Here is a 26,986-nt window from a genome sequence, read left to right as displayed (position 1 = left end):
CCCCGCCAGCCCCGGGGCGCCGACGTCCGCCCCGCCCCGTCCCGTCCCATCCCATCCCGTCCCGTCCCGTCCCGTTCCCCGTGCCGGGCCGGGCAGCGGCGAGGGGAGCGCAGCCATGTCGCACGGGGCGCGAGTGATTCGCACCGGGGTGAGCAGCGGGGGGCCCGCGGCCCCGCCGCCCGTCACCGTCGCCTCCTCCTCGGCGGGCTCGGACGTGGAGCTCATGGACGGCGGCTATTTCCGCTCCTGCGCCGGCATGCTGAAGGTGGCCCAGATGGTAAGGGGCGAGCGGGGCGGGGGGCGCTGCCGGGGCTCCTGCTGGGGCCCTCGGAGCCCGCGGGAATCGCGCTCGTCCTGCCCAAGGGTTCCTGTGGCGGCGCGTCCGGAGAGCGCCGTCGGGCAGTGCTGGGGCCGGGGCTCCGTGCGCGTTTGGCCCCTCAGCTCTCGCAGCTCCCAGCAGGACGAAAAGCCCACGGTCCTGTGGCAGAGCGAAGCGTTGCCGTCTGTCGGAAGCTGCCTTCGCCTCTTCCTAACGCAGCAACGAGCGCCTCTGACCAGACAGACGGACGTGTGCGAGCCCAAAGTAGCAGTGTCAACTTTTTGCCGTTAGCGACGATAGCACGGTGACGCGATGGCACGTCGTGCTGCTGTGCAACACCTCGTTCCGTAGCGGGAGTGAGTTTTTCGGAGACAGCGGGGCCAAGTGTCAGTGCCCACAGCGGTCTGGTACAGGTGGGCGCCACAGCTGAGGCTGCAGCTCCAGCTGGCTCCGTGCCCTGTCTGTCAGAGACCTCCAGCAGTGACCCAGTGACACAGGCAGGGATGTGGGAGATGGATGGCTGAAATTCAGAAGCAGTCGATGGTGGAACGCTGCCAGGATTTGAGCTGATGCCTTAAGTCAGTGCATGAAATTCATCTCCATGCAGATGTGGAGAAGATTAACAGATGGATAAGCTCTTTCTCATTTTTATGGCCCGTAATTATCTGTGGGGTGATTTGTCAGCTTAATTACGCTAGTGGCAGTGATAATGCCCAGGAAAGAGCATGAAAGACATCATGTACCGATACCTCCACATGTACATTTTCATCCTGCAAAAACTTGTGCTTTGGCAGCGTTTTATCCTGCAGTTGTAAGCTTCCAATGCCTTCTTTCCCCCCATCTGTATTTGTCCAGTCATTTTTTTTAAAGTTGTGTAGTTTATTAGCACCCAGATTTCTAAACTGACATTTCAAGTTAGGATTCATTGTGTTCCAAGTTACTGAGTAGTAATATCAAATCCTCAAGTTTCTCTTCAAAAACTGCCCAGTTTCTTCCAGTTTGTTATTAGCTGTCAGCTGCCCTTAGAAATGCCCCTCAGTAGCAAAAGATGAGGTTGACCATGCCTGGTCATGGCTGCCTCCACCTTCTGAGCATCTGCACTCATGAGACATCAGACCTGTCCCTCACTATGAATTCTGCGCAGTAGGAGCACAAAGAGTTGTCTGCTGGCTTCTTCTGGCTTGGGTTGTTCCCAGACCATTGAGTGGATCTGGGGAATCTTTTGAGGAGACAAGGGCTCATGTGTCTACATTGCAACTGAACCTGTAGCCCTGAAACAGTAGACTTGTGCTCTGCTGATGAGCTGAAAGTCTATTTGCTTTCACCACTGTGGAAAGAGCAGTTCCTTTTATGGACTAGAAAGAACTAACCCTCTCTGCCCTCCACCCTGCTGTGGTGTCTCTACAGCTCTGAGGTGTGACTCCTAAAGCTACCACAGCATGGTTATTTGTGCTGTAATGTCAGTTTCTGGTGCACGTATTAAGTGCATGCATACTTTACATGCTTTACATATTTTCATGTGCTGGATGTAAATCTATGTAATTTTATGTAATGCTTCACATACTTTGCGTAAATCGTATTTTGTCAATGCCGTTCAATCTAAAATTCATCCAAATTTAAGCAAGTGGCTTTCTGCGGAGACTTTAACAGAAGTTAATCTAAATTATTTTTCCTTTTCACTTTTTCGGCTTCGCTTTCTTATATTTTTCTGCTTTTCATCTTGCCTGTAAACATCAGGAGGAGTTACCTCAGTTATTCAAGGAACTTTGGGCAAATGAACTTCTTGCAATATCACATATCACAATAGCATCTTCTCAAATAATTCCATAAGAAAACCACATTAGTGCTGTAGCATGTAGAAAGAACCATAATACATTTGTTCCATATTTACTCCTGCACCCAGTAAATAGGGAGAGTGAAATATTTTTGCAATTCTCTTTTATCTCTTCTTAAAGAGGTATAAGTCAGTATACTGACAGTATATATACCCACAGGTCCATTTGTATTAGCATTCAGTTCTCCTATGCTAGTTCTCCTTTATGCTAAAGCTGGTAACATTCCTGCACTAGTGTTGATGTGGCTGGTGGCTGTGGTCTTGCTGAGAAGGAGAACGCTTATGCTGGCAAAGGGCAAAGGTAAGGTCATTTAGGTTGGATATATATCACACTAAATTGTGTACTGGGCCTCTGAGTGGTTGTGGTTGTGAAGAGGAAATGTTGCAAGTTGTGTTCTCTCTTTCTTCTTCAGTCCGCTTTACCAAGATGTAAAGGATGTGATAGAGAGCAAGAAAGAATTGTTTCACTCTTTACTGTGATGTTAAGGGCTGTTTGCTGTGCTTGCAAGCTAAAAAACTCCAACAATTGTATGTGTATGTGGTAATTCTAATAGATAGCAACAGCATGCAGTGGAAATCATAGGAGGGAATTAGAAGAAAAGGAGGAAATCATAGGAGAAGAAATAGAATGTTACAGCTGTTCTACTGTAAGACAGAAAGGCTGAAACTCAGGAATATTGAAGAGATTGTGCAGCCTGAATTGTTGCTAATTTGGGTGTTACCAGTGCTTTCTCTTGAAATTCTGGGTGCTGTGGTGTCTGGCATAGAATGAAATTGAGAAGAAAGAAGTGTTTCTGGCCTGTAAGCCTACAAAAATTCCTTTACTTTTTTTTCTAGATCATTTTCTTTAACCTTGCAGAATGGTTATAGCTTTGAAAAGACAGCGTATTTTATGCATTGACTTCATGGCCTAGGGAATAGCCTATAAATTTGTTGAAAATAAAATGGAGGAGAAAGCATAGTTATGCAGACTTGTGTATTTTGTGTGGCAGTAAGACAATTTGAAAGCTGCTTTTCCATGTGTGACTGTTACTAACCTTAGTTGGGGCTCTTTTCAAAATCAAGTCTGAACTGACACTCTGATTTTAACAGGAAATTGCAAAGTATTTCAACATCTAACTTACTCCAGCTTGTTTAACTTGATGATGTTAATACAGCTATTGCTTTTTCTTTCCTTTCCTTCTCCTTTTTTGGTATTTGCTGTTTTGCCAAGACCTCTTAGGGCTATATGCAGGATCCTGCTGTGCCCACCTCGGTTCTGTAGCGGCGGTGTACTAACCAAGTGTGTGAGTGGGTGTGTATCAACGTGCACAATACACTTCGACCAGAAAAGCTGACTTGAATGACTTGAATTTCAGTCACCTTGCCAAAATTGACATAGGTGGCACTCTTCAGCATTCTGCATGGGCTGTGCTGGTTTGGTTGAGGCACATTTGCTTTGTGTCTTTGCTACTGCTGGCTTGTTTTATTGTAAGCCTTTGTAGGAACCGCTGTTGCTTAGCTTGGCAAGTTCTCAGTAGTCGGGTTCTTGGGAGTTTTTTGAGGCATCCTGTGCCATTAGGGTCAGTGGTATGAATGTGCATTAGTATTGTCACCAGGGTGGCTCAAGTGCCAGCGTTGATAGATTGAAACAAGTCTGGTTCCACTGAATTTGTCCTGGAGCCCCTCATGTGCTTTTTATATTTTTACAGCTGAAGTCTGGAGGATGCCACTGATGCTGTGTTGGACAGGTCCTGCTTTCAACACAGCCCATGTTAGACAGGGGAGCCTGTAGAGGTGTCCCACTCTCTTAGGCACTTGCTGGGAGTCATTGTATCACCTGTCCAAAGTGTCTGGTGCAGTGCTACGCAGGAGTGTGACCATACAGGCTGAAGAGAGAAAAGCTGAGAGCTCACATGTAGGAGAGCCATCGTGGCACAGCACATGCTTATGCAGGTCTCTCAGGCTTCTCAAACTGTTCTTGGATCACTCCTTTTTCCTGAGAGGTGTGGAGTGACCCATGGCCTTCTTTGCCTCTCTTTCTCTTCCCCCAGGTTGGGCCAAGCTAACTTTGGTCATAGTTCAGACTGAAGGCCACAATGACACCACTGTTACTGTTACAGTTCCGTCAGAGAAAGCGCAGCCCCAGAACACAGCGTGTTTTTAGCTAAAACCAGTGCTGATTCTGTCAGCTCAATATGAACCATCAGTTTCACAAGACAGAAAACAATAAAATCTAAATTACCTTCTCAAGGCTGAAGAAAATATTTACAAGCAACTGTAATGTCAGAAAAGGATAAACTCAGTAAAAGTTGACTTAACAACATCATTTTAACTTGTTAAAAATGCTAAAGCAATAGCTAAAGCTTTCCTGCGGAGTAACTAATTTCCAAAGTATGCCTTGACAAAAGCAATGACATACTTGGCAAGTGAATGGCCAACAAGACAGACAGTAATTCTGGGCAACTTTGAAGTGTGCTGAAACCTCTCTGGGTTATTTGTATGCTAACATATAGTTGCATAATAGCATTCAAGAGAATATTCGTTCATCTAACACTGAAGCTTAGAGAATGCTGGTAGTTAGGTTGCTGTAGCCAAGTTCCATTTCTAAATGTGTTGTATAATATCAGACAAATTTACTGGGGAGCTATATTCAGAAGTTAAAATATGAAAAGAAAGCAAAATCAGTGCAAGAAAACAATTCCTAATCAAAATCATTGATGCAAGAAGAAATTCACTAAAGCAAGTGCTGCTTGTAATTATTTGAGAGCTACTCAATCTTTTAACTTGATCTTGAAACATCTTTCTGTCCACAGAGGTGATTGAAGTAAAACATTTAATTCTGTGTAGCAGTGTGTCAGTGACATGATTTTGCCTCTGTGGTAATAAAGCTGCTCAGTCAGAAGGGAGGCATTCCGGTGATATGCAGAGGTGCTGAAATGGTAAGCCTGTTTGTGAGTCCTGTGAGTCCAGACTGTGCTTTCTGGAGGATTGAGGAAAATCACCCCAAAAATGTGCAAGATAAACTACTAACTAAGCAATGAAAAACATCTTCTGAGGCCAAGGTCAGCGCTGTTGTAGCTGCTCATTATTGTTGTTGTTCTGCTGGAAACTGCAGTAAAAAGACCTTGCTGGACGTGCTGAACAAAGAGAAAGAAAAAAACTGTCTGAGTCTGAGATGGCTCCAAAGTAAGCTGAAACACTCGAGTAAGGACTGTCCAAGTTTAGGAATTAAGCCACTAGGACTGGGAGGTCCTGTTATTTCCCCTCTTAGAGCACTAAAGCCTGCTGCCTCAGCCAGTGGTGTTTTTCCATGCTGCTGCTCTGGGTGGCCATTTTTTTCTGTCCAGGTGTTTGCATAAGAGCTGGAAGCAAGCACTGTGTTCTCTGCATGTTAACCAAGGAGTTAACCATTTTAAGGAATTTTCCCCTTCTGTCTTTTCTCCATGCAGCTGTTCTCAGCTGCAGTGATGCAGATGTCCGCCAGGTTACACAGTACCAGGGAACTAGTGGAGCTTTACTTCAGCTTTATGGTTTTCTTTTTCCATGAGTGTTTTTAGGGAACAGTGCAGCCATAGAGGCTACTGTGGGCAAGAACAAGTATCTGGCATGCAAGGGCAGGAAACACATAAGCTTGAAGTGATTCCATGTGTTTCAAATCACAAGCTGAGAATGTAGTCCTTTTGCTTTTTCTCTTGGGCAGGGGAAGGTTTTGTACCATCTGTTTCAATTTTTATCTACCTCTTTCAGGAAAAAAAAAAGAAAGTTGTAATTTTTCTGATGTCAAAACTGTTCTAGAAAGCTAAAAAAATCAACTCCAGTACATTTTGTAAAAAGGCAATTACAGTCATTATTAAACACTAGGATATCTCTGCTCTGAATGTGTCAGTGGATGTTTTATTTGTTACTTATTAAAAGAGGCTTCCTCAAAACTCCAAGTTGGAGCCATCTTTCATTGCTTATTTGGTGCATCCATTAGGATTTGTTGCAATACATTCACTAGCAATCTCTGTGCATGTAGAGGTGATTCTTTCTGTAGAGATGATTGAACAGGGGTCAACAAACACATTTTCTGAAATAACAAGAAAAAGGGAAATGAAGCATAGAAATTTACCACATCACCTGAGACATGTTTAGTATGCCTGAAAGAGCAGAGTGAAGTATTGGCAGTGGTTTCCTGGCACATTTGTTTTATGGGAAGTTAAATTTTAAGGTGCCGTTTAAAAATCTTAAAAATCTTATCCACAGTCATATGGTGTCTGTAGATAATAAGATGTGGTGAAAAACATGGATTCTTACTGCTCTGCGACTTCCTTTTAAGATGTGCAAGAGCAGTATGTTCCCTGTCCTCACTGTGTTTGGAGATGGTGTCCCTTTGATCATCGTCCTCCTCTCCTGCCACAGAGGGACAGAAATCAGCGGGTCCCGTGTTTACAAGTTCAGTCTCCACCTGCTCAGAGCCTGACAAAAAGACAAAAAGAAAAAAAAAAAAAAGGAAAAAAAAAAAAAAAAAAAAGGAAAAAAAAAAAGAAGAAAAAAAAAAGCCATGACAAAGAGCTTCTTGCCAAGCACCCTTCACTGGGTTCCAGGACTGTAGGGGCTGGAACAATTTGTTGTGTCTCACTGTGATCCAGTAGAAGCCACCAGTGAAAGAAGCACACCTGACCCTGAGGCTCTGGTACCTGCTCTGCATTACCGGGGTATTGTCCCCCAAAGCCAGACAGTGTTTCCTTCTATGAGTAAGTGTTTCCTCCGCTCCCCTCCCTGGGGAGTCCCTGTGAGGTATTCACTCAGTCCTGCGGCTGAGCTGTCCCCTTTGTGCTATTGGCATGGCATATGTGCTGTGGCCTTGTTCTCCTGTTTTGTGGTGATATGTAAAGTATACAGCAGCCAGAAATTACTACTTTCTGTACAGAGTTCAGACTCTGAAGTTGCTGTGATTTCCCTTCACCCACCTGTGAGCTTCCTCTTCTTTGCATAACTGAGATTCTTAAAGGGGTTATTGTGGCTGAAACAAGTCCCTGTACTGTGATGATGGTCATTTGATAAATGTAATGGCAAGGACAGATGTGCATGACTGGTCAAGGCTAAGTTTTCAAAGCCAAAACAAACTTGGCTGCTGTTCCTGCTACAATAGCAGCAGCTGCAATGCCTAGGGCTTCCTCTTGTGCTCACAACTTCCCTTAAGGAAAATGGAACTGTGATGATGACAAAATTGAGAAGCTGCTTCAGGGGGGATTTTCTTGTAATATTTTTGGCAGATAGTTGTGTTGCTGCTTTTTTATAGGAGTACCACTAATGAGTTCAAGACACTAGTGCTGACAGCTGGGCAAGAAGCATTCTGTTAATGTGAGATGACCATCAGCAGCTGCAGAACTGCAGACTGACTTGGCCTATTTTCCTTGAGTCTGTAATCATGCTCTGCAAGAGCTCTTTTCTTTGTTTGGGAAAAGCACAGTCCCCACTTGCTGCTTCTCACCTGCTGGCTTGTTGAGCCTTTTGGCAATTGCTTGAGTATCCAACTTCCTAGCAGACACAGGAGCGCGGTCTCAGCCTGTTGGAGAGGCCTGTCAGTCTCCAGGCGCTCACTGAAAGCTGTCAGCTGCAACAGTGCCATGGGGGATTCACATCTATTCTCATTTTTCCCTCTATTTCATCGCCCTTCACTTCTCTGGCACCTTGCTAAACATCGAGTATTCACACTTAGAAAAGGTTGTTCCCTGGTGTGCAAAGACCCACCCTGATCCAGCAGTGAGGCTGTGATGATGCCAGTTCATCTGGGGATTGTCATGACGTTTTCAGGAACTCTCACCTGTGTCTTCTTCCTGATGAAAATCATGATATGCCAGCACAGCTAACAACGTGGACTTCGGTGATGTAAATGAATCCTCCTCTTATTCAAGGAGACCTTGCTCAAGGCTCCGTTTCCATAGCTTAGCAAAGCCCTTGCTGGAGATGATAGATAAGAACTTTTTAACTGCTGCCTGTGCGACTGCCAGATGTCAGTGTGGTGATCTCTGAGGCAGGGAGAGATATGGCAGGTGTCAACTGAAGATCTGAATCAGTCAAGCACTAAATGCCTCAGACAGTGAGAAGGGGTTGTGTTGGGAGCAGCATCTGTAAGGGCGAGCGATGAGCAGATTGCTCGCTGAGGGTTGGCAGGCATGAGACGTCACCACGCGGCTCACACGGTATCCCTTGATCTCAGCAACAACTTCCAGGAAGATGGGATTGCTTTTTATTTTTTCATGCATCTAATTTGATAGGTTAACTGGAATTATCATTGCCATGGGGTACTGGTTTTTGTGCTGCATGTTCCTATCTTAGTTTTCACTGACTCTGTGCTGCTAGGTCTGTGTTGGACATCCAGAACATGGTGGGAACTTTGCTGCCTGTAAATACATACAATGTACCCTGGGCTTCTAGCAGCCAGCCAGTCTGAACCAGGTTTGGTTGGCCTGCCAACGTGGGCTCCTTCTCTGTAGGTGGTACTGCCATGCACAGTCAGTGGATCCATTTTTAGACAGCCATGAAATTTATCTACAAGAGCTCTATAGCTCACAAGTATGGATTAAGCTCTTTATTGTATATCACTGGCAATATGAGACTTCACTGACTTTTCAGTGGGCAAACAATCCAAACAAGCCAAACAATATATCTGAGAATGGTTCAGAGTGGCGGTCTCAGAGGTGCCTGGTTCCTGCCAGCAGTTTACCTTCCCAGGCAACTAGAAGGAAGTATGGCAGGTGAGGTGGGCAGGCTCCTGCAGTCACTCTCCATTTACACAAACCTACTCACACTGTGGACTGTCTTCTCCTGTCACTCTGTCTGACTTTCAGGTTTCCCAGATGGAGAGAACGGTTGACGTGGCTCTCCAGGAGGATCTAGGTGTTGGAAGTGCTTGACTTGCAGAAGAGAGAAATACCAATCACAGCTTGCTGTGCAATTTTTGAATCTGGAGAAAGTTGGTTATACTGATTCCCCTCATTTTTGATTGCTATCACCAGACACTCCAGTTTCTCCTAGGGGAGTCTGGAGATTCAAGTCTCTTATGATGATTTTTACTTCCTGTAGTCTTCAGAGATGTGATTTAGAGATTCTCCCTACTATGCAAGATAGGTGATCTTCTAGAGTGGGGTGTACTACAGCAGAGGCCACGTGCACATATGTTTTTTTGCAGCAGTAAGGTTGTATTCTTCTAAAGGAGCTTGTTTGTGTGTGACAGGTTCCCAACAAGCACCACAACTGGGGGGAGGGCAGAGAGCATAGGCTGAATGATTGTATCTTAGCATCTACAGAAAAATAACACAGTTATACAGAGGATGCGTCTCTGCTCTTACCTGAAAGAGCAGGCTCACCCATAATTTGGGGACTATTACTTCATGGGAGAGATCACTGGAGTGGAGGGCCAGCTGGCTGTCACATGGGGGCTGTGGCCTGCACAGAGAATGAATTCCTTATTAATAAATGAACAAGGTACATGGTTCTCCTGGCTTTGTCCACAGTAGTATTTTCAGTTGTTGCAGGTGTGACCTCTTTGGAAGTTAGAGGGAAAGCAGATGTGTTTCCCAGAGCTGGAACGTTTCTAGGGCATTTGCTGTATTAAAAATTCTGTTCCTATCCTTTGCAGACATGCTAGCAGTCAGCTGTGCCATTAACAGTGTTTTGCGGTGGATTTTATGTGTTTGGGGAATTGTTTGTATCTTGCATTATGCCACTTGTGCAATGTTAGTCAGTTGCTGCAATACTTTGAGGGTCGTGTGTGCAGCTTTTATGTAGATTGGGAAAGCTTACTGATAGTGCTTTCACAGTTCGAATGTTTCAATTTTAAGTTGATTTTTTAAACAAATTAGGAAGAAGAAATAAAATCATGAGGTTTTGTGGGTAACGAGCTTTTTTTTTTTCACTAATTCACTGCCTGATGAGAATATAGCATATTGTTTGCCATGTAACCATGAAGTCCTCAGCTTTCAGTAAACAACATGCAGGATTGTATGGTGCCTTTCAGTGTGTGCAGGCAGCTGTGGGATTGAGGCAGGGAGCGAGCTCAGCTGGCAGGGGAGGGATTGAAGTCCTGCACGCACTGTGATCAGTGGCAGGCAAAACTTAATTGCAGCTAGTCATTACAAAGAATTGCCTTTTTAATGATCATGGCTAACACCCTGCAGCAAGGGCTCTTTAATAATGTCTTTCATATGCTGGTTCTGGGATTATCCCACACCCTTTTCTACCACTGAGGCCTGGGCCTGAGCAGATAGATAATTTCTTATTAATAGGTATAGAACACCACTTGCTTGTACTTAGGATTGTCCTCTTATCTGTGTTGTAGAGGGTCTGAATAAGATTATTTCGCCTTTTCTCACCCTCCCACCATTTTAATCTTCAATAAATAGCCTGTGGATGGTGGTGCACAAGAGAAGTGACTTATCAGAGGCCAGGCAGCCTCCTTATTTTAGCAAAGCAGCCAGACAAGAAGGAAATCTGTCCAGACGTAGGGGCTGAGAGATGATTGTGCAACCAAAGACTGACTGCTTCACAGAACCATGCACTTGCAGGCAGCTGATTTCATCTGTCATTAATGAAGTCTCAAATGGACTGTGCCTTTTATCTTCTTTTTTCTAGTAGGGGTTTGTCTGTTGCAGCTCACATTTCCAACACTGCCCTGGAAGAAGGAAATCTCGATTCCAGCAGCAGTCAACATTGCTGCTTAAATTAGCTGAACCAGTCTTGCATGAACTGTAGTTGTGACCTTGGTCTGTGCTTTGCTCATCTTTCTGATTTGGAAAGCTGTTAGAAAATTATTTTACTCCATCCAGAAATATGTGCTTAATAATATGTGGGTGTTGCCTCATTGTGTTGAGGTGTAACATTTGGAAATGTCCAGCTGTAGTCAGTGACATTTCTCTGGGGCAGTTATCCTGATTGGCTCTCACAGGGGTGGAAAATTCCATTTACTATCTTGGCTGGTGTCACAAGCTGGAAACTTTGACTTTTTTTTTTGTTCAAATACAAAGAGCATTTAGCTCTTATATTTTTTTTTAAAAAGGCTGTGATGAAACTGCATGAGAGTCAGTTCTGTCCCTTGCTCCACATTTGCGCACATTTTCTATACAATTGCTTACATTAAAACTTGTGTAAGTTTCAAGATAGTGGAAATCAAACAAGTTTTATCAATTTTCTGAATAGTTCTCATGACCCTCCTCTTTTCAGATTCAGGAGGAGGAACATTAAAACTGTACAAAGGTTCATCAGTCCTCCAGCAAGTACAATGGATGAAAAAGAAAAGCACTTTCAGATATTACCAACAGGAAACTGGTGAGCCAGAGCTGGTGCCTACAGTGTTTGTGCAGGTGTAGCACTATGCTGAACCCCATCCCCTGACATTTTCCCCCCGAATGGTGCTGATTTTTGGTTAGCTAATTTCAATACATGCCCTGAGAGTGGGCAGGATAGTTAGGAAACATTAAAAGAGGGAATTGGTGTGCATTGTCATGTATAGAGGCAAATTTGGATGGGAAAGAATGAGAGGTACAAAAGGAGAAAAAATGTGGAGTGTAATGGAGGGAAAGAAGAGGAAAGGGGAAAAAGGGGCAGGAGAAAAAAAGAAAAGGAAACACTTTAGACAAAAAGTTGTCTCTTCTCATGGGAGGATATACTAGAAGGGAAAAGTAAAGAAAAAAAAATACTCAGAGAAACACAAGGATGTGGTTGTACATTGCATGGCCAAGTAATTAAATGAAAAGATAACACAGAGCTGGGTGGATTATACATGAGGATGTGTATGTCACAGTATTATGGTAAAACTTTGAGGTAAGAGTTATAGTGTTTCTCTGTAACTGGGCACCTTGAGGCAATTTTGCTTCTTATTAATGTTATCTTTCCTCCTGCAGTTAGGTTGGCATTTCACATCCTATTTCTGTATAGAGAAAGAAAATTATTATCCAGAGCTTAAAGTTACATGGTAAGATAGCAGTTTCAGCCTGGCAATTCAGTACATCGTCTTGGGATTTGTAAAAACCATAGCCTGTGTCTTTCTGCAATGAAGTTTTTTAATACTGTTCTTTGTACTGCCACAGCAGCTAGAAATCCAGATAAGGAGTAGACCATATGCAGTGAGTTAACCCCAGCCAGTAGCCAAACACCCAGCCAGCCTCTCACTCACTGCCCTCTCCTGCAGGATGGGGACAAAATAGAAGGAAGGCAAAAAGACCCATGGATCAAGATAATGACGGTTTTATAAGGAAAGCAAAAGCTGCACACACAAGCAAAGCTGTAAATTCTTCCACTACTCCATTCAAGGCCAGGCTGGACAGGTGGTCTACTTGAAGGTGTCTCTGCCCATGGCAGGAGGTTGGGAATAGATGGTATTTAAAGTCCCTTCCAGCCCAAAACACCCTGTGAGTCTATGATTCTATACATAATGGTTGCTTGGGAAGACAACTGCCATAACCTGAAATATTCCCCCTTAAACCTCCTTGTCTTGAGCTTTTATCACTGAACACAACATCATATGGGCTGGAAAATCCCATTGCTCAGCTGGAGCCTGCTGTCATTGCCAATGTCTTGCCCACTGCTTTGGGATGAGGGGAGGGAGAAAGGCAGAAAGCCTTGTTGCTGTGTGAGCCTAGTTCAGCAGCAGCAGAAACACTGATAAGTTATCAACATGTTTTAACCACAGAAAGCCCAGCTCCTGTGAGCTGCTGTGAAGGCAGCTTGTGTCACACCCACAGCAGAACATCACCACTGTGCAGGGGCTTGCACAAGCCACAGTGGGAAAGGGTGACCTGTGCTCCACAGTCACTGGCAGAGTAGTGAAAGAACTGCTGCACAGGGGTGACTGAAAATGTGCAGTACTGAACAGTCAGGGGTGGTCAAGAGGGTGAGTAGTAAAGTAGTCCTAGCATTAAAGATTAGAAAACAGTTTATTTGCAATGTCTTGTGCATGGTGTGCTTTTTGAATCACTGCTCATGGTAGATATGTAGATAAATGACAGACAGGAAATAAATACCAATTTCCATTTTACAGTGAGCTAGGACTCTCATTTTTGTTTATCTTGTGTGCTGAGGGAGGAACTCAAAGAAACTTTCAGAAAGCGAACCTTTTCCTCCTTTTGGTTGTTGTGTGACTTCCTCCTTGGATGTTTTAAACACCTGCTTGTCTGTGACATCTGTGATCCATTGATTGTCCATTTGGGATTTTTGGAGAAGGGAGCAGAGGGGCAAAGAATATGGGTATTTTGGTATGGTTTGGGGTGGGGGGGTTGTCTTTTTTTGTTTCTTTATTTGTTGGGGTATTTTTAGTGATCATCTTTTTTCATTCATTCTATAAAGGAAAACAGTCATCTTGCCCTAGACATTTATTAGCAGTCCTCAACATTTTTGCCTTTATTTTACATGTCTGAAGTGTTTTGAAGGTGCAAAACTTCAGCACAATGCGTGTGAAGTCTTTATTAGTCCTCATTTGGTGACTGGAGGAGCTGAAGTCGTGAAATATACGATTTACTGAAGTTCAGACAGAAATGGCGTTACAAAACTGGGGTCAGGATTCAAGAGTCAGTGACTTACAATTCCTCCCTTGTTCTGTCAGTGTTTGCCTGTGGAAATGGGCCTCTCATCCTCAGAACATGAGGCTTTCCTTTAAGAGTGAGTTCTTTTCAGTACTGGAGATCATACAGGATTTATGTTTGTGCAGGTAGCTGTGTCTGTGGAAAATTTAGTTCTCTCCAAATGTTACAGAAGAATTAGGTATTGGCAATAAAGCCAGAGCTTTATTTATGACATCCATTATAGCAGGACAGTAGAAAAAGATCATACAAAGCACTTGCACAGATTGATTCCCGGGTTATAAAATTGTTCTGTGGTCAGATAAACTACAATCTTCTGCCACATGAGCTGAAAATGCTTTGTGGTGCCAGCTGGCTTGTAGGTACACGCAGAGCAAAACAAGTCCTTTCCTTTGTTACCCTCAGGGCACTAGTGAAGAAAATTGTACATGTAATCTCTGGACTGGTGGACATGCAGTCCTGCCTGCCCCTTCCTTGGAGCAGGTGATTCTCCATTAAGCTTCTTTGAACTTGCCAGCTTGACCTGGGCTTTTCCATCTGTGCTGGTGCACTCCAGCACTGTGTGTTAGTGCAGGAGAGCCCAGCCCTTCAGTCCTGAGGTGCAAGCAGCTCTTGGGCAGTTTTACTGGTGGCCTCTGTGACCACTGACAGGGCTGGAAGCCACAGGAGGACCCAGCCAGCAGAGAGGCTGAGGCTTGTGTGGCTGGCTTGCTCTGGGTCTCAGCATCAAGCCCAGCCCACTCCCATGTGGGCAGGGTGTTTGGAGCCAAGCTTTTTCTGTAACCTAATTGCATTTGCAGGATTGCAGCCACCCAGGAGTGAGCATGGGGAGTTAGAGGTGGAATTCAAACCATCTGAAATCAGGGGTACAACAGCATGTGGGCCTAATGCCATGGGGTGCTAGACCCAGTTCTTTCAATTTCATGGAAGCATAGCAGTATTTTTCTTTTCAGTTAAAAGGTATAAAAATTTGAGAAGCATTTGCCTTAGGAGTAATTGGAAGTTGTACCTTCTTCCTTTATATAATCGCTTCTGAAGACAAAGGCATGATTCCTCTCTTTTTGTTAAGCAGGCATTGAATTTTCCTGCAGTGGAAGATTCATTTCCCTGAAGTCTTGATACACATTTTCCTTGTTTTTCACTGAGTGTAATAATGACCAGCAGACTTCAGATGCTCGTTCTTTTTCAGGGACAAGAAGAAGCAAGGAGGAAACCAGCTGATTTTTAAAAAGAAACAGCATTTACAGGGAACACTTCCAGAAGCATTTTACAGCACAGAGGAGGAGAATGTTTCCCTCTTGTCCAGTCCTTCCCTGTCTTCTCTAGCCTGAGAGGTACAAAAGGCAAGTGTGCCATTCTGAACAGATTGATTAATATCTATGGGCAGGAAGGAAGATCCAAGGAATTACAGGTTTGTCGGCTTCACCTCAGTCCCTTGGGAGATGATGAAGAAAATCCTCTTAGAAAGCATTTCCAAACACATGAAGGACAAGGAGGTGATCAGGAATAGTCAGCATGGATTTATAAAGGGGAAATTATGCTTGACCAGCCTTACTGCTTTCCATAATGAGGTGACTAGCTCGGTGGACAAGGCAAGAGTGATGGATGTGGTTTACCTTGATCTTGGTAAGGTTCTAGTCTCCCATAACATCCTCCCAGACAAGCTGACTGGGTATGGATTAGGTAAGTGGGCAGTGAGATGGATTTAAAACTGAGCAACTCAGCCCAGAGTATTGTGATCAGTGGTACAGGGTCCAGTTGGAGGCCAGTCAGTAGTGGTGTACCCCAGGGGTCCATACTGGGACCAGCACTGTTCCACATCTTCATTAATGACCTGGATGATGATGCAGAGTGCACTCCTGGAAAGTTTGTAGATGATGAAAAACCTGGAAGGAGGAGCTGCCAGGGGGTTGGGCTGCCACGGGGAGAGATCTTGGCAGTGTGGACAGAGAGGAGTTTCATCAAGTTTGACACAGGGGAATGCCATGTCCTGTGTCTGGAGGTATTGGAGGGTAAGGCCCTGCAGCAGTACAGGCTGGAGGTTGGAAAGCACTTCTCCAGAGAAGACCTTGGGATCTTGGGGGACAGCACACTGACCATGAGCCAACCATGTGCTTTTGTGGTGATGGCGGCCAACAGCTTCCTGAGCTGCTTTAGGAGGAAGCTCACATCAGGAAAGAAAAGATTGTTTCATTTTTTTGGTAGATCTGAGTAAGTTCAAATCAGGATGGGGGTTAGGCTTGGGAAGGTATGTCAGTCCCATTCAAGAGGCAGCATTTTGCACAATCACATTGTGAGGATGTGGTTACCTTATCTTCAGCTCCAAGTAGGGAAGAAAATGCAGGTTCCGTAAAAGTCTTGAAAGCTCTGTTATGTCTTTTCTGTCTGCTGAGTGCTGACTGCCTTTAGCTCACATTGACTTGACTGCAGGATTGTTCCTTATATATATCAGTGTCCCTAAACGTGCTTCACAACTCACTTCAATTATCTGGTCCAAAGGAGAGTCAAGCAGTGGGCTAGTTTAAGCTGATCAACTTTTATGAAACAGAGTAAATATGGAACTTTATTTAAATCCAGAAATCCCTCCTTGGGGTTGATTAATGTGTATGGTCTTCTTTTTGCTTCTCAGAAACCGGAAAGCACTTAAATAATAGTGCCCTGCAATGTGTCCCTCACCCCTTTTTGTAATGCAGGTCTGGACTCCGGATGCATATTGTGGAGCCCACTGAAATCTTGTAATGAGACTGACCAATACCTGACCTGTACTTATGGTCACACTGGCTTGCTGCCTATAGCTTACATCTGTGTTGCTATCATGACCTGTGAAGTGCTATATTGAAATGGAAATAGCAGTGCCCTGGATTTTTTTTTTTTTTTTGTGCCTCCTGTTTTTATTTTCAGGGTATATAAACCTGCTCCCCTTAGCACAGATGCATAAAGAACATTCATAACATTTGATCACTTCAGTGCTTTGCCATTCATTTTTCTCTCTGTGTCACAAACTGACTTCTGAGATAGATGTTCAACTGTGTCCCAGATAGTTACATTTTTATCACTTTATCACTCAGTTCTCTGGAAATCAGAATCCCAGGGAGAAAAAGGTATAGTCATCACCCTGTATATCATGATAAACCAGTATCTGGTGAAGGAACTTCAGTATTTGTCAGTTTCAAAGAACAAGTGACATTGTGTGCCTCTATTACCTGCATTTGTTAGCATTCTTTTTTCAACAGGTGAGTTTTAAACTCTGACTGTACCTGCCAGCAATATAGTGTGGCAGTTGTGCTACAGCTTTATATAACGTTATTGAGAGGGTCCCTCTGCACCTGTCCTGTGAAACAGAATCACGTGCCAGTGAACCAAGGACCCTCTTTAGAAATGGCAGCTAAATCTCATGTTGCAAGATTTATGCTAAGCAAGTAAATCTTTGAAAGAAATATCTCTTGTCATGCAGTGATTTCTGCCTATCTGTGTGCTGAGGCACATCTAAAATCAAAGAAGGGAGAATCTTTACTAGTTGGATTTGGAGTTGTTTTAGTCTTGAAGAACTGTTGAAATGGAAAGCATGTTTGTTCAAATCCACAGTTCTACCCTGTCGGGAGTTGAGCAGATTGTTCACTGGTACCATGTATCTTATTTCTGAGTGTTGTGACTCCTCAGATGTATTTTCTGTCCTTGGATGACTCTCGTTCTTCTTTGTGCTTCTCAATTTTTATACCTTTTAACTGAAAAGAAAAATACTGCTCTGCTTCCATGAAATTGAAAGAACTGGGTCTAGCTTATGCTAAGGGTTTTTTCCCAGTTCTTTTTATTATTTGTACGGTGGTTGTACTTCAAGAGTCCACTCCTCCTTATCCTTTGTACACTGTAAAAAAACCTGCTAAAGTTAATTGTTCATGCATGAAGTGAGCCAGCAAGCAGATTTAATATTTCTGTGAATTAACGCTTCCTTCTTGATTTTTACGGTGTAATTGAAACTGGGAACTGATTATTGTGAAGACACCTGAATAAGGGAAACTTCTTCTGGCCTTTGGTGGTTAGAGAATATGGTGCTCATCCCACCTTTGTCCAAGAGCAAGACTCAGTGCTTGCTGTGACTGGTTGTTGAGTCTTCCTGTAGAATAAAATTTCATTAAATTTAGTTTTAAATTATGGAAATAATAGCTGTGTCTTGCATCACTTAGAGTGTATCTTGTAGATTATAGGGTACATTATCTCCTGATTGTTCAGGTTATTCAGCGGCTAAGTCAGATGACTCTGCTTAACTGACATTAAGTTTCAGAGAGCAGGGCATCACTTACAGGGCTAATATCAACTCCTTGGACTGCCACAGTAAAAGTAATGGAGCTGGACCAGGGTCTGACAACAGCTTAGACACTTGTGTGGGAAAGAATCCGGAGCACTGACATTTTTCTTTGAAGCCGCCGTTCACTCTCAAGACATTGATGTGGCTGTTTGGATGGAGTCTGGTGAAGGTGACAGGTCCCTGTGAAGTTTTTACGTACAGATCTTTTGGTTGCCCTTGTATGTCCATATATTTAGCCTGTTCACTTAGAACTGAGCAGGTGAAACTTGGCTAACACTTAGGGAGAATCTAAGCTATGTTGTTTGGGCATTGGGTTGTTTGTGTTGGGGTTTTTTCCCTCTTTTAATCTTAAGGAAATTAGTCTGATAATGAATGCAGTTGGTTAGGAGTTTGGAAGGTGAGTGTGCAGGAAGAGATGGTGCAGTCTTGAAGTGCTGGCTTCCTCAGGTAGTTTTTTACTGTCTTGGAGAAACACTTAAAATGTGAATCATTACAGCTTCTGGCTGACTTCAGATGAACTAAAAATTAGAGTGGCTGAAAGCATGCATTGACTGAGCCTGTAATAAAAAAATATTTTAGTATATTCTTAGTAGATTTATTTTGATCACCCAGGTTAGCCAAGCTGGTGGAAGCAGCAAGGTTAGTCAAATAAACAAGTAGCTTTAGATTAAAGGATAAAAAAGAAATAGCTTTTGTCCTTAGTAAGCCTACAGCTGAAAGAAGTTGTACAATAAAGCTTTATAGTTTTATGTGGTAGTATTAACTTATAAAAGTTTTGGGGGTGAGGTGAATTAAATCCGTTCCTCCAAATGTTTATATTATTTACTCTGATACCGCCTTACAGTCCCCTAATACTTCCACTCTAAGATGGCAGAAAAGGAGGAGTAAAACTGTTAGCTCAGGTCCTCTGATTTTGCGTGTGAGAAATGTCACTAAATGAAAGTGAAGGTGGATGTGTTCATGGCCACCTCCATTTTCACAGCTTTCAGTGTGAAAAAGCTCCCAAAAGTCTTTGGGGTTCAGATGCTTCAGTCACTGGTGCAACTCCAGGCATTCGGTTCCATTTCTCTGTTTGAGACCTCTTCTGTTGTACATAGAGACATCTTCAAGTTGAGATCTTCTGGCTGAAACTGCTGCTTTCCTTCTGGCCATTGCCCCTTTCCCCAGTCCTAATGGTTGCTTCAGCTCCTTTATCAGCTAATTATAAAACCTTATTATCATGCTCATTACTTTGTTCGTTGGGACCATTCCATTTACATTAAAAATTTGTCTTCTAAGTGCCATTTTGTTGTGCTTAAAATCATCTCCACGACCCTCTGAGCACCATAGTGAAAACTTTGAACGTGCCTTTTGTCTTCCAGATCTCACTGCTGATTGGATTCATCAGCGTAAATAATTCTCCATGGACCGATTACAGTGCTTACAGCTTCTTTCAGATTGTCACCATGTGCGACTTGGTTATGATTTTGTTCTTCTACATCATGCACATTTTCAGAGTCTACAGGAAGCTGACTTGTGTTAGCTGGCCACTGGCGGTAAGCCTGGGTTCCTCTCCTCTCTTGGGGGTTGATGTCTCACTTTCTCAGTCCATTGTCTTCTGCTGTCTCACAAAGGTGATTGTGTTTCACTCAATTCTTTTTTGCCTCATATGCAAATCCTTTTGTTGCTTGTATTCAGTCCAGCAGATTCTGTAACTGTAAGATTTTCAGCTGATTTGGGTTTGATTCTGCCCTCCTTTACACAGACATAAATCTAGATCTACTATATGGAAGGCGATAATTTTATTAAGAGATAATCAAAAGGAAGCTACTGATCATCAAGCCTTCAGCAGATGAGTCCTAGCTCAGGTCATTTATAGCAGCTCAGGGATTGCTAAAGTCCCAAATCACAGCATTAGAATTCATGTACTACTTCCTGTCCCAAATAAAGTCTGTGAGTGCTATTTAAATCAGATGTGCCTCTTTTTGGTATGGTTTTAGATAACTTAAACAATAGCAAAAAATAGGAGCCTCGGCCTGATTGCTGTAGCCTGGCCATTCCTGGGATATCCTGCAGGATGTTCCTGCCTCATTCCTGCATTTCCCATACACATCCATCTCTCGTAGCCTAGCAGAGAACTAACAGGCAGCACCAAAAATGTGAGACCTGAACTTCCTCAGTAGCTCTGGCTCAGGTCAGCTAGCAGAAGAGTTCTGCATCCTAGTGTGGGATGATGGATTTTAGCAACCTCTTAAACATGCCTTTCTTACATATGTTAGTTCCACTGAAGAAGGACCAAAGGAGTGGGGAAAGCCAACTGGAGAGATAGACAGGAATTTTGAAACCCAAGAAATGGTTGGATGGTGGTTAATGGAAGCTATGTAAGTAATTTACAGATCTAAGATAACAGTTTGTCCATCCATCCAGTTACAACCAAAGAGAAAATTTTGATTTTCTTTTTCATTTTAGCTGAAGAATATGGTTAGACTTTTTTATTTTTTCCAAACGTATGCCACCACTACCTGTTTCTAAAGGTACTTATTTACCTAGAGATAATACAGATGCAGGGATTGAAATAAAGGAGTGAAGTTGTTCTAATGACAGTTTAATAAATGACAGTTTTGCTGAGCAGCATTTAAGGTGTGCATTGCTGTAACAGGACTGTGCTATTTTTGCCTCTGCATGGGCTGCTTTTGGTTGTTTGTTGTTGTTGTTGTTTTTGTTGTTGTTGGGTGTTTAATTATTCCTCAGTGTTCCAGAGTTTAAGGTACTGAAGTTTGTGGCTGCTCAGCTTCAGAAAGCTTTATAGGATGTAATGTTTGAACATTGCTGCTCTGCTACAAAACAACCAACCTCATTTTCAGTCACACTTAAGTATCTTTAGAACAGAAGAGGAAGACATGTGAGAGAGTCTGGGAAGCTACAGCTAGCATTTGGATGAGTTTCCTGGCAGGATCTTTACATTGCAATCAGGGGTGTGATTTGCAGCCAGTAAAGCTGAAGTGGTTCAAGAGGTTGTTCATTGCTGACACCTTTTAAAGCTTGGAAGTATTTCTCCAGAGGGGCACTCTTCCGGCCCTGCCGGGGGTTGGTTCTCCACCTAATGTGGCCTTTGATGACTCTGTTGCAGCTTTGCCCATCCCTTGGATTCCTCTAAAGTAGTAGCCTGTGTACACTGCTTTATTTGATGTCTCTAAGGAGGCAATGGCATGTCCCATTTGCCTGCTGCGTCATGGGCTAGTCAGAGAAGCCTCCTTATGCATATGATTTATTCTGGCAAATGCAAGGGTTGAGGTTTTGATTACCCGAAACAAGTTTACAAATTAGGAAAGTAACTTGTGGTCTCGGAGCCTACTTTACAGAAAAAAAATCATCCTCAGCTCTTTTTAACACCTGAGCAGAGTGAAACTGGTATGGTAGACTGTTCATCTTCTGGGCTTTCCTTGGACAGTTTCCTTTTGGGACTATATTCTATCTTCTGGTTTGAGAGAGAATCTCTCCTGTCCTTTCTATTTGCTTGGCTCATGCTGGTAGTGCAATGCAGATAAAGGAAGCAGATATCCACCTGCCCCACCCCACCATGCACAAGAAACAACCCACGCTCAGTGTGCAAACACTTGTACTGGTTGTCATAAGCTTCGTGAGGATCAAAAATCGAAACCCACAGATACCCCTGCTTATAAAAAGGTAAAATTGACTCCTGGACTGATACTTATCACACCAGAGAAGAGTTTAAATGTGGTGCCTTGGTCCTCTCTCAGAAAACCCCATGGCATCATGTTTTACTGCAGCTGTGCTTTTTGTGGTTTCCCTCCCTTCTTTCCCTTCCCTGTGGTTTCCAGTCTCAGTTGATGTAAGTTTTTAGTAAATACAGCAGTAGATCCACTGCTTACTTTCTGAGATTATCAGAAGTAGGAACGCTTGGTTTTCCACTTATGCCATTCCATATAGGCTAGAGAAATATGTCCTTAAGGGTCCTTCCTTCCTCCAGAACCATCTCTTTAAGTCAGGTGCATACTTGATGCAATGAAGTAATGTACTGTGCTGAATTGAATGGCTTGCATCCATACCCAGCAAGTAAATCCTATTCCAGTAGCATTACTAGACCCAAACTGTTCTTTTTTGAACAGAAACTGAGGTTTGGTATAAAATCCAATCACAAGGTGAGTTGCTGAGGTTTGGTTTTTTTGCTTTGTTTTGCTTTGCCTTTTTTTTTTTTTTTTTCTTTTTGACTACGTTTTGTCCTCTGGGTTTGAGGGTTTGAGTCATCTCTGCCAACTTATTTTCTTTCTGAGACATATCAAAATGCTTTTCAGATAAGTTTCCCTTCTGATGCAGGCTGTGCTTGTCTTTTCAGGAGTTTCTTCATTACTTAATTGGTACAATTCTCCTTCTCATTGGATCGATTGTAGCAGCAGCAAAGAGTTACAATATAACTGGACTTGTGGCTGGAGCGGTAAGAACGTGTTTATTAGTCTTGATACTTTAAAATTTGCAATGTATCTATCACTTGTGCCTCTGTTTTCTTACAGACTTGCCTTACTTATGTCTTGGTTGGGTCAACGACCTTCTTGCTTATTTCAGTGAATGCTCTGTAAGGCAGTGCCAACGAAAATATTTTGTTGTCAGATGCTGGACTCACCACTGAAGTTGGTATTTGTCCTGCCAGAGCATTGAAACTAAAGGCTTCTGCTTTAACTCATAGGAATTAATGTGTTTAGGTGAAGAATTAGGACAATTAACTTTTGACAAAAGACTGTTGTAAGCAGCTGAGAGTTACCTAAAGGATTTCACCCCCCTGTTCAGCTTTCAATGCTTCCTGCTCCTGAACAGAGCCCTGTTCAAGATAATTCCTCCTGAGCTAAAACCCATTGGGACTCTAAGCTGATTTCTGGCAGGTGCTCTCTGCCTCTCTTGGCTGGAAGGCTTTACAGAGGGACGCATGACTTCCAAGTGTGGGTGACAGTATTTTCACAGCAGCAGGACCTGAAATACCACTCCTCCAGAATAAAGAATTACTTTCAGAAACTTAGTCCTGATGATGCAAACAGACTAGAAGACCTACCTGACTTGTTTATTTGGCAGACAGCAGGGAAAGACTTGTTTGAATGGGGCAGTAAAAGAGCAGTAATCAGAGGTGCTAGAAACTGACTTTTCTTTGTTGCAGAATCCTAGTGAGAAGTTTAGAAGTTGGCACTGTGTGCTGCTGTCCAGCTTTTTCTCCCTCCTGTATGACTCTCAGTCTATCTTTCAGTCTTGACAAGACATAAGCTGCTGTTATACTACAGACACTTTTGGGTTTTTTAGTCTTTTGGCAGAATGGAGTAAAAAAAACCCGCTCCTTTTTGGGTCTGTTAATCCTATAAAATGTGTAGCTGAATATAGAAAAGTGCCCATACATGCATGGAATATGTGTCATCTAATGCTCCATAAGTATTTGTGGTTTGTTTGTTTTCTCACCTAGACTTTCGGGTTCCTGGCTACAATACTTTGTGTTATAAGCATGTGGTCATCCTACAAGGTTTCGTGCATCACACAGTCAACAAGTAAGTATCGTACTTAGTAACTGCCAGAATGCTTCCCAAAATGATTATTTATATTTTCTGGCACAGGGCTGTGTCTACCTGGAAGGATTTCTTAATGCCCTGGTTGTTGTGACTCAAAATTACTCAAAAAGCAGTAATTCCCAATTTTCTGTCATCACAGACGTTATCACAGCTACTGAGAGCTGTTAACGAATAACTACAAGAGCAAAATAACTTGCTTGTACCAAATAGTGAACATAACAACACTTTCTTTTCTCCCTCCCCCACCCCTTACCAAATGGTTTCCAGTGTGTTGCTTAATAAATTGGATGAATTTGTTTGTGGTGACACAAGTGACGCTGTCTTCCTTTTCAAAGATGCATCTGTGTGACTCCATCACCTGTGCAAGACGTCTGCCTTACAAAACAGGATACCAAAGAGGAGTGTCCACTACTGAGGAGAGAGCCGTGGGTATTTTGTTACTAGCCTGGACAAGCTGGTAACTTTGGAAGATCTACTTGAATGCCTATGCAAAACAATGTTGTGAACCAAAATTTTTTTGCTCCCCCCAATCCAAAGAAGTTTATAATGGAGAACCTGCTTGTTTTGGAGAAGGACAACTTCTGTCTCTCAAGCTGGGCTGTGGCCGTTTCCAGCTATTTGCAATGAGTGTATTTAAAACTCATTTGAGCAGTCATTTAGTTCTCCTTTCAGAGGGATGGAAAAATTCCTTCTGATTTCCTCCATCTGTTTACACAAAGGGAATCCTGGAAATTCATACCTGATTCTTAACTTCCAAGGATTATATGTTTAACAAAGGAACAGTTAAAAACTAATTTGTGCCTGGATAAGCTGACCCAAGCCTTTGTTGCCTCTTCCTATCAGAACTGTGGACTTCTTCTAACATCAGCTCAGCCAGCATCAACAATTATGAACTTCAACTTCAAAAAATCACTGCAAACACTTCCTCCTAGCCCAAACAGTACACAATGGAATTGGGGATTTTCTCCATGAATTCTTAGCAATCAAAGATTATTTGTAAAAAAATCCCTTGCCAAATACAGGAAAATATATACCCAAGAACATACATTTAATATTTTATGGGGTCTTTTTTTTTTTCTCCTTTTCATAGTAAGACCACTTCTGTAGAAAATTTCTATGCATTTGCTATAAATTATTCACTTTGTAATCTAACAGTGTTTATGGAAAGCCCATTGTGAATGGAACAATGTGCTTCTTTCTGTCTCTTACATGTGGTTTTGTCACTTGCTCTGCCTCAGCTGGAATCTATGCTCCTGGGGACTCTGCCCAGAGCCTGGACAGACAAAACAGTTCCAACAGTTTTGTCCACCTTGGTATCATCATGAAATTCTATGTAACTTCCGTACTGAGACAATGCCTTCTTGGCACCTTTGTCTTTCCTTTTGCAATCCATCTCTGGTGAGCTGAAAATTCTTTGTAGGAAGAAAGGAAGCCTGGGCCTCTCTTCCTCCTTGGTGCTTCTCCTTTCATGTCTAGCTGGGAAGTAAAGCTTGGTTTGTTCTGTCAAGATAACTGCATGACGGTGCAGCAGAAGTTGGGTTTATACAGTTTACCAGGGACAGTCTGGAGAAAAACACATTTTCTGGCCTGCTATATGTTTTTCTATTTGTCTGAAATTCTGCATCAATACTGCTAAGTAATTTAATGGTTCTCTCAAAACTACTTTTTGTGCCTCATGGCAGGTCAACATATATTGCTATTTGTTGCCACCTTTTTTTTTCTATCCTAATATATGTATCTTTACTTAGAATTTCTTTTTAACTCTGACGACAGAAAATTGGCTAACTGCTAAAGTGTCAAAAATTTTGAGTAAGTATGTAATGAAAATAACTAAACAGATAACTTGATGAAGTAAGAATCCCCCTCCTCATGGTGCACAGTTTCTGTGATTCTTTTTGCCTTTTCAAAAGTGCCCTGTTTAGAGCAACACAAAGCAGGAAACAATTTGAAAGCACAAAATTCTGTTTTTACTGGATGAAGGTACATACATTCACTGCAAGATAAAGTGCTTCAACTTTAATACAGAGGATTATTCAAATAAACTATATAACAGGCAGGTATATTATTACTAATTTCATATTGGCTATTTCTTATTTTTTTACAATGTTCAACTTCTGCCCCCTACCTTCAGATGATATGTTTTGTGTTTAGTCAGGAAGGAGCCATTTTTTCTTTTTAACAACCAGAATTGAGCATGGCTCAAAGGCTCTCTGGCTTAAGAGAACATTCATCTCAGCTGGGAATCCACTGTCAGCAGTGTCAGTGATAGCTCAGCCTTCCTTGTGCCGCCAGCACAGGACCAGTCAAATGGCCTTATGTGACAGGGGATTTTATTCTGGGCACTTTGAGTGAAAATACCTGCAGAAGAAGGTACTCACACACACATACACAAACACACACACTTGTGTGTCTAATTCTTTGCAACAGGGCTGCTTGATCACCAACCCTCCTGCCAAGACTGACTTTACAGTTTTTGGAAACCAGCACTCTGACTTCAATTTGGACTGATACGACAGATGTTTAAGGATGCAACCTCTCCTGTTCCCCTAGAAGAAAAAGACTGTATTATTTCTCCTTCACCTCCTGAGGTGTCACCTCAGATTGACAGTAGGAACCTTCCCACGAGCTTTAAGCCCACTTGGCAATCTTGCGGCAAGCCAGTGTTCTGCTGCAGACGGTGTGAGTGCAGCTGAGACCTCAGGCTGCGGTGGCAAAGGGGAGAAGCACCTGCTAAGGACTGGGGCTGGAGCCTGAGCTTGCTCTGCAGAAAAGGCTGTTTCCACTTTCTCCTGGAACCATGCCCCCTCTCCTGGCACTATACTAGCTTTTTTTTTTTCCTCAGCCTCTCACATCACTCTGTCACTTGCCACCATATGGAGAAAAAAAAAAGTCAAGGGGAATTTCATGCAGTCTAACAACCAAAGAATTTCTGAACTATGTTCTGTGATCAGCCAAAGAACATGTTTTGCTGTAAGTGCACTTGCTTATACCGGATCAAGAGATGTAAGTTACCAGTTCCCCTTTAGTTTTTGTGCCTATTGACAGGGATAAAATATTCCTGCAGCTTTGGCTGTTATGACAGTGCTGGGTCCATAGACCCACCAGATGCTCCTAATCAGGATGCTCTCAGGCTGGAAGACTGACATCTCTGCTGCCAAAGTTTCCTTGCTTTCCCCAAATCTTCCTTGTGAAGCATGTCTACCAAGAAAAGCACAGATTTTCTGTTATCACCAGCTCCACCGGGGGTCGTTGAATGACAGCTCCGTCTGGCAGGGAATTCGACACCTCTCTGCTGTACCTCTGCCAGCAAAAGTGTTTTAAGTTTCCTTCAGTGTCAACCTGGTTCTGAAAGCTCCATCTGTCTGCAACTTTGTCAAATATGGGATTCCAGCTGTTTTAGAAATAAACTGTTAGCTATTTGGGTCATGTGGAGAATCA

General features: G+C 42.9%; 1 protein-coding gene across 1 annotated transcript; it reads left to right on the top strand.

Annotated features, from left to right (window-relative positions):
* The first annotated feature begins 56 nt into the window (after window positions 1–56).
* CMTM7 (CKLF like MARVEL transmembrane domain containing 7) lies at window positions 57–26,986 on the top strand. The gene is made up of 5 exons (XM_066193976.1): window positions 57–277; window positions 19,364–19,537; window positions 22,339–22,437; window positions 23,446–23,527; window positions 23,884–26,986. Exons 1-5 carry the CDS (start codon window positions 116–118, stop codon window positions 23,895–23,897), a joined length of 531 nt encoding a protein of 176 aa, XP_066050073.1. The 5' UTR covers window positions 57–115; the 3' UTR covers window positions 23,898–26,986.

The sequence above is a fragment of the Chamaea fasciata genome, unplaced genomic scaffold (assembly GCF_029207755.1).
Source record: "Chamaea fasciata isolate MVZ Bird 193981 ecotype frontalis unplaced genomic scaffold, bChaFas1.0.hap1 SCAF_1, whole genome shotgun sequence".
In the NCBI taxonomy this organism is placed as follows: Eukaryota; Metazoa; Chordata; class Aves; order Passeriformes; family Sylviidae; genus Chamaea; species Chamaea fasciata.
The sequence above is the reverse complement of the archived record's forward strand: the minus strand, read 5'-3'. Positions and strand labels throughout refer to the sequence as shown.